At 37.3% G+C, this 7,845-nt stretch overlaps 1 protein-coding gene across 1 annotated transcript in view; it reads right to left on the bottom strand.

Moving 5' to 3' along the window:
* Positions 1 to 4,995: 4,995 nt before the first annotated feature.
* Positions 4,996 to 7,845, bottom strand: part of LOC139118851 (ATP-binding cassette sub-family C member 5-like) — a 33,484-nt gene continuing 30,634 nt past the window's right edge. Inside the window, exons 21-25 of the mRNA XM_070682363.1 lie at positions 7,298 to 7,457; positions 6,782 to 6,860; positions 6,273 to 6,386; positions 5,873 to 6,037; positions 4,996 to 5,317 (exon numbers count right to left, since the gene is read on the bottom strand). Coding sequence (XP_070538464.1) covers positions 5,216 to 5,317; positions 5,873 to 6,037; positions 6,273 to 6,386; positions 6,782 to 6,860; positions 7,298 to 7,457 — 620 coding nt within the window. The 3' untranslated portion in view covers positions 4,996 to 5,215. The remainder of the gene's footprint in view (positions 5,318 to 5,872; positions 6,038 to 6,272; positions 6,387 to 6,781; positions 6,861 to 7,297; positions 7,458 to 7,845) is intronic.

The following is a 7,845-nucleotide window of genomic DNA, read 5'->3' as shown; positions in this document are numbered from 1 at the left end:
CTATTCAAATACACTGTGTGTGTTTTTCATGAAAACCTTAAAAACCTAGGCGGGTAGGGACGCAAAACAAAGAATTTAATTACTTTGGCCTAATAATAAACAACGTGTTCGGTTCGACTCGGAGGTTTATCGGTCAGGTAAAAGCAAAAGTTTTGAATGATACAGCCATCCGACTACATTGTTGTGCTGGCTCAAGGCCAGGCAGTGTGCTCCGTTCTAATGTCAACACAGCGGGAAAGTATCAACGTACGTTCCCGGTGATGTCCAAGTCACTGTCGGGGGGAATGGGCATCCATGCGTGTTCCTACAATACAGGGGAAGGGAGTGTTTTTATTCCCTATCACGGGTCCGTGAAATCGAGAAAAAAGGGTTACTTTTCCAAAAACTTGGCCTAAGAAGGGTTTGAAATATCCCAGGAAATACCTATCAGACACTCAAACTTCACCAACAGTTTCATTGTGCGTTTCTTATGCTTTGATCTGGTTTAAAACTGTGATTCGAAATCTAATGACTTTTATTAATTTGACACTCCTGTTGCAAAATAACAGTTTCTTTCATACTCTGATGTGTTAATATATGTTCAGCATTGACCTGACTCTAATGTTACGTCTGCCTCCTGGATTTTTTTAAGAAAGGGGGTATTTTTGGTCGTATTTTCTCCCATATTTCTCCAAATATTAGACATATTAGAGTTGTAAAATTCAGCAGGTAAACAAATGACGTCATTATGTATGTCAATCCGGGATGGGAAGCGGCCATTGCATTTAAGGAAAACTGACACAAATGGCGATGAATTTTTTTATATCACACGCAATTTTATCTCCTAAACAATGTTGAATATTATGTAAGCTACATATTGATCATTCCATAAGGTATATGATAATAATCTTTACGGTCCTGATACGACTTTTGCGGCCCTTGGTCGTACGGCGTACGACCTTGGGCCGCAAAAGCCGTATCAGGACCGTAAAGATTATTTTACGTCGGCATTTTATTTCGTTCTGGTTACGACTGTCGCCGGAATAGCTAGCCAGTTTTTTGGAGAAACGCTTATGTTTATTTATAGTTCGAAAACTGAAATTTTCAAATTACAAATTTTATTAACTTTCCATAGGCTGATAACTTGTATCACTCGACGAATTCTGAAACAAAATATATGTTAAATTAATATCAGGATTTCTTTATTGAAACTGGTTATTACTGAATGTCTGGGCACAATCTTTCGGAAATAAAACACATATTTTACGATAGTACATGCCACTGTCAATTTGCGAGTTGGCTCAGTTGCCAGGCAACTGATTCAGAAATGTGTGGATAAAGCGATACTCGATGCACGCTCTGTCTACTAATTACCAAATGTTCGATCGAGTTCGTTTGTTTTAAAATAATGTTTGACAACATCTTACTTTAAGCCTCTGTGTACCGTGGACGAAAACGACAATTCTCCGCGCTGTGTTAATCTGCAGGACTGTAAAATACGAGACGTCAAAACACGGCAATCAATTTTGTGGTCGACCTTTATTTGCCTCCGTTATGTTTCTTGTTCATCGCAGATGTAGAGTGGTGCTACGCTTGTACAGCTAATTTCTGCTCATTCTCAAACGTCTCTTTTAAGTTGTCTACTACATATTTGATCATTGCCGGCTTTGAGATCATATCCTTCGAGGAATCTGATATGGCCAACCTGAATCTTCAAATCGCTTCCTTATAAAGAGGACACTCACATCAACAAAGGTGAAAGAATTGTTATTCGTCAGTGATTTCTGTGCGGCTGAACATGCAATTTTCTACCATCAGTTCGCGGTGACATTTTGATTCTCCAACACACAGAATAGCTTTGGAAAAAAACGTAGTGGATTTTGTTATGTACGGCGGTTGCCGGGAGAAATCATGTCGGGAGGTTGTGATGAGAAGGTTAGCGAGAGGGGAAGAGGGCCTTTGTAGAGTTTTCCTTTTGAGGGTTACCGAGAGGGAGGGAAAATGACTCACAATTGCAATATTGCAAACGGCTGTCACCTACTCGCTCCCCATTAGAATTTCGTCAAAATATCTTAAAATAGCATATTTAAAAATAGAAACACATGTGCTTAGAATTTCTCGGAAATTGGGTTGCTGACTGTCCATGAATACTGTGCATAACCCTATCATCCTTTTTTATTTTCAACATTGTCCGGATTTTGATGAAAAATTGTGTTTAGACCCTAAATTGAAACGAAGTAGACAGTCGACAGTGGCTTGTGCCGTCGTGGCCTTTGTTAGTCAGTGCAGTATGGTCAGTTGTTGCACTGGCTACGTCGGTGTCACAAGCGAAGAAGGCACTGTCTATATTCTAGAGTCGATGTGGCTTGATGGTATAAGCTAATATGTGTCTATACTGAACGGTTATGGACGTCGTGCTCTAGCCTACCCTGACGAGCAAACAATTATTACTATTATTATTATTATTATTATTATTATTATTATTATTATTATTATTAGCCTGATTAAACTAGATAAACTGTTGACCTTTGGCTCTTCCTACATAGTGTTGAGTTAAACAAAATAACATGTACATACAGTCGTACAGATACATACATACATATACACACACACACACGACATACATACATACATACATACATACACACACACATACATACATACATACATACATACATACATACATACATACATACATACATACATACATACATACATACATACATACATACATACATACATACATACATACATACATACATACATACATACATACATACATACATACATACATACATACATACATTGATGACCGCCAAAATTAACGTCCCTCCTTTTTAACTGCTCGTCGGCTCAGCATTATCAAACGGAAAGTATTTTCAAAGAACGACACATCTGTGTTGTGATATTTATTTTGGATTTTTCTTTTTAATTTTTTTTATTTTTACTTTTGTTAGAGTTCACTCTCTGTTTTGAAGTTAAATATAAAAAGGTGTCACATCAAACCCTGCTTCAAGACCTACTTTCATGTAATGTCATGTACATATTTGAAATCAAATCATCACAAAATTGTTTATCACTTCACCGCATGCGTCGAACAGACTTGAACACACATACTTCCGTCAGCGGAACAGTGTAGAGCAATTCAAATCTGAAACAAAGTAGGTTTTTGCTGTGAATTCGTTGGCTTCATGAAGATATGTCATTACTCAGAGACTTTCAAATTTACAGTGAGGATTATTTTTGCGCACTTGATTTTAATACATTTAGAAATATGGTTGTTGTTAACCTGGGAGAGATCCAATCGAACGTTGAGGGCGATATGTATGATATCTGACTGGACAACAACTGCAAGTCGTTCCATAGGGACAGTAATGACCAGATTGACTTTGATGAGTTTGGTATACTATAGGCAGATTACGAATTTCACCGAGTGGTGGCGCCGTATGTTTTAAACCAACTCAGTAAACTAGCCCAAATGTGACCATGGACCAGGTCTTCAAGTTGCAGACAACAATAATTCAGCTTAACATGGCACTCTTATACTTTGAACGTAGCTCAGCTAAGAAAGAGGTTATGTGTGTATGTGCATCCTTCTAAATATTAACAAAATAAACCAGCAGGCATCTTCGGCTTCAGTCTCGTTATATTCTAGCAGTTTCGTCTCCGAAGGCAACGTTTTTCTTACCAATACTAGGACGTGTACAGTCAAAATGTACCACACGTTGACAAAAAGTGACCAAGAATATAAAGCGTTCCATTAATCATTATTAAAGGGATCCTAGTGATGATTACAGATCAATTGAGTCTTATTTTCACGATATGTGCTGTTTTCATTGTTCTTTTATTTGGAGGGGCATGTTCCAGCGAATTCGAAACCATTACACCTCGGTGCCAATGAAGATCACAGTGAAATGGTATAAACCTTCAAACGGGACAAATGTAATAATAATGAACAACACTGACTATGATTTCATAGTTAGGAGACTAATGTTGTAATTTATATTAATTATTTCCAGTTAATAGCGAATAGCGGATATGCTTTGATACAATATTAATTATGTCGATTGAGCCATGGAGTTGTCTCTGACAGTTTCATAAAATACGTCAGTTGACCCAGATATCCGTCAGAATAAATATTTGCTTGTAGTGCAATGTTCACATGTTGAATTAGTTCACTCTCTCTTAAATCTCGCCCTCTTTGAAAATTGAATGTTCTCTGTCACTAATCGCCACATTACAGGCTTCACTTAATAGTTTTCACTTATCGATTAGCCAAGAAATTGCCACAGACAGACAGACAGATAGACATATTTCACATATCCTCATAACATCCTCATAATTTCATGGTTCTCACTCAAAAGAAATATGAACGCTGGCAAAGGTCACTGTTTGGCTATTAATTATAATAAATCAAGATACATCATTACATTATACAGACGGTCAAATATCGTGTACGGTATATGTACAAAAACAAAACAATTCAATATCAAGTCAACAATTATTTTATTGTTTTAGTTTATATATAACTGACATGTGCATCTCTTGAAATATTATGATGATTCAGCAAAAGGTTTTAGATCATGCTATATGCATAGAACTGCATAACGCCAAAGCTGAGTGGAACACGGAGAGAATCATGCCTTCTCTTTTGCTTGTTCACTTCGTTGCCACCCGTAATTTCGAAGAACACGTTTAATCACGTTTCATTCACGTAACTGTCGCGATAATGTGAATTGCGTTTTCCTTTTGAGTCGTCAACACAGACACCTTTTCGTGTGCAATGTTTTGAAAACTGTAGATAAGGCGTGCGTCGAAGTCGTTCTGTTTGTCTGATGAGTTGGCCAACGTGCTTATCACTTTTGGTAGAATGCGCCTCGAGAACAAATATTCGGACGGTCAGATTTCTTCAATATTGTTTCGGGGTTACCGCTTATGGGATTCATTTCAGAGCTCTTGGAGCAAGAAAAATTTTCACCACTTTTTTTTTGAAAATCGAAATTTTTATTTTCCCCATAGAGTTACCACATAGCTGGCGGCCATTTTGAATTTCAAATATTGGCAAATGATAGGTATTAATTTGTTCCTCTATACCAAACTTAGCACGGTGACCCCCCTGACTTTTATTTTTGATTTTATAGTCAGAGAATTTTGAAAATTTCATTGAGGAGAGTGTGAGCAAAAGTTCAAGCCTTTCAGTTTCGAGGCGCATACAACCATAATGTTGCTCGACGTTTCATTTCAAAATATCAGTCGTTTTCTCGGAAGCACTCATCATAGCACCAAACCAGGAGTCTGGGTTTGACAACAACACAGATGGACTATCGTACTCCACAACCTAGATGAGAGGATCAAATAAATATTAACTTCGCTCGTCGGCTATATTGCACAGCTGCGGCAAGGCCTTCATTAAAGGTTTACAGTCACCTGTAATCTAAATATGCCCGTTACGGTTCATTGCCATTCAAAATGCCCATGTGAGGGCGCTGTTTTTAAAAAGTGGCCACCCGCTTAAAATCTGTGATTGGTTAGATTTTCTCTTTCCATGGTAACTGCGGCAAAATAGGAACAGGTGACAGTATACCTTAAACTGGAAGCACACCGTTATAATATGATACGCTGGAAATTGCCTGATGTGTGTGCATGTTTCATTGTTTGTTTGTTTGTTTGTTTGTTCATTTGTTTGTTATTTTATGGTCTTGTAAACATGAAACTTAAACTGCTGGCTATCACCGAGGTAAGTTTTCATTGATATTTTCAGCATAACATTCTTAACAATAAGCAAAATACTTTGTATTTTAGTAATTTAGATTATATTCAGTATTTTGTACACACAGCAGGGCTTTCGGAAGAAAGAGAAGTCAGATGCGTATCTAACCAAAAAGTGACTCACCCTTCCATCATCCATGACAAGAATTTTATCACAGTTGAGAACTGTATTAAGCCTATGGGCAATTATGAGCATTGTGCAATTTGTAAATGCATCTCGAAGCGTCTGTTGTATAAGACTGTCTGTCTCAGTATCAATGGCCGCTGTTGCCTCGTCCAAAACCAAAATCTTGAGAGAGAGAGAGAGAGAGAGAGAGAGAGAGAGAGAGAGAGAGAGAGAGAGAGATATTTTCACATGTTGACTATGAATTCTAGTCTAAACTTATTCGAGCAACTGAAGCTTCGCATCATCATATCAAGTATCTGAAATACTCCGCGTTCTGTCAACATTCTCTTACATCTTGCCAGCCAAGCTCTTTTATTTTCTTCGAACTGTATGAAAACAAATAAGATTTTCAAAATACCTTACACCTCCTCAGCAATGCTCTTGCCATACATATCAACTGTCTCTCTCCAACTGAAAAATTTTCACCATTTTCAATAACTGGGGCTTCAAGTTTTCCTTCAAGGTCACGAACCTACAAAGCGGATTCAAATATCAGACGTTTAACTCAACAAAGGTCCACATCAAATAACATTTAACATCTGAAGGATTTTATTTAGTGTAAGGATTACCCTTCAAGCAAACGAAAGATAAAAGATATATGCAAACTCTATCATTTGTTTGATGTTGTCGAATACAATTTTACAATTCTCAAAATACGGTTCTCTATCGTTTTTGCATCTCGTCAGCTGTTCAGTTGAATCTTGAAAATTTTGATGTTCAAATCAGCTCCAAAGTGGGTATTGACTTAACACCCAAGAGTAATGACGTTATCTTGGATGTTACGAAAAGTCCAATCGACCTCATCGGAACACCACACGTCAATCATATTGATCGTCATCAATATTCACTGAAAGAAATAATTATTACCATGTTTTTCAAATGCGTTTTCTCCAAGGATTTCCAGATTTCTTCATCGGAGTATTGATCAAATGGATCAAGGTTATATCTAAAACAGTAACGAATCGGATATAGTTGTTTTTACCAACTATGCTGTTGTGGAAGCAAAATACAATTTTTGTAAACTCTATGGTTCTGTAAAGGAACTCATACATTGAAACTTCTTGCATCCTCGCCAGCTAAATCGGAACAAATTCAGACAAATTTAGCTGTTGTTTATCGAATTGTGTCGTTTCTTCGAAGTTGCTCGTAATTGATATTGTCGGCATTGTCTCCATATATCCTTGATAATGATACAAATCGAACCAAGGGATCCATTACTTGGTGTAAATATCCTTGGATTACATGTGTACTATAGGTACGACCTTTCATGAGAACAGAGTGCTGAATGCGGAGCTTAATATATATCAGGCAACACAACAGAAACGAATGCTAATCAGAATGAAGTTGATCTGCAGCGCTGTCGGGAAGGATACTTGAGTCTACCTGATTGTTCCAACGAACAAGACGGGGTCCTGTGGAATGACAGACAACCGTGATCGCAGATCGTGCAATCGTATATCACTTATGTTGATTCCATCGATGTGGATTGTGCCAGATGTTGGTTCCACAAGACGGAATAAAGACACACCAAGGGATGACTTGCCTGCACAGATAGTGAAAACATACATTGTCATTATTGCATGTTGTCAAAGTCAATGTGTCACATAGTCCACGCTCATACTGTAGAAAACTGTTCAAAGTGTTTTCTCAAATAAAAATTATAATAATTAGCAACATCCCTTGGTACTGCGTTCCGCCCTATTTTGGTTAAAGTGATGGACGAACAAACATCGACGGTCGAACAACTAAACATCAACAGCTGTATGTATTACAAGCGTGTTAATATTTATAATTGTAAAGAAACAAGATTTGCACAGTCTTTTTTGCTTTACTTTCCCACTTGCTATCTGTTTGAAATTTGAATACAATGAAGAAAATAAAAAAATCAGATACGAAAATATCCTTACAGGATGTTCTAGTGCAGTAAAACA

Source organism: Ptychodera flava, chromosome 19 (assembly GCF_041260155.1).
Source record: "Ptychodera flava strain L36383 chromosome 19, AS_Pfla_20210202, whole genome shotgun sequence".
NCBI lineage: Eukaryota > Metazoa > Hemichordata > Enteropneusta > Ptychoderidae > Ptychodera > Ptychodera flava.
The sequence above is the reverse complement of the archived record's forward strand: the minus strand, read 5'-3'. Positions and strand labels throughout refer to the sequence as shown.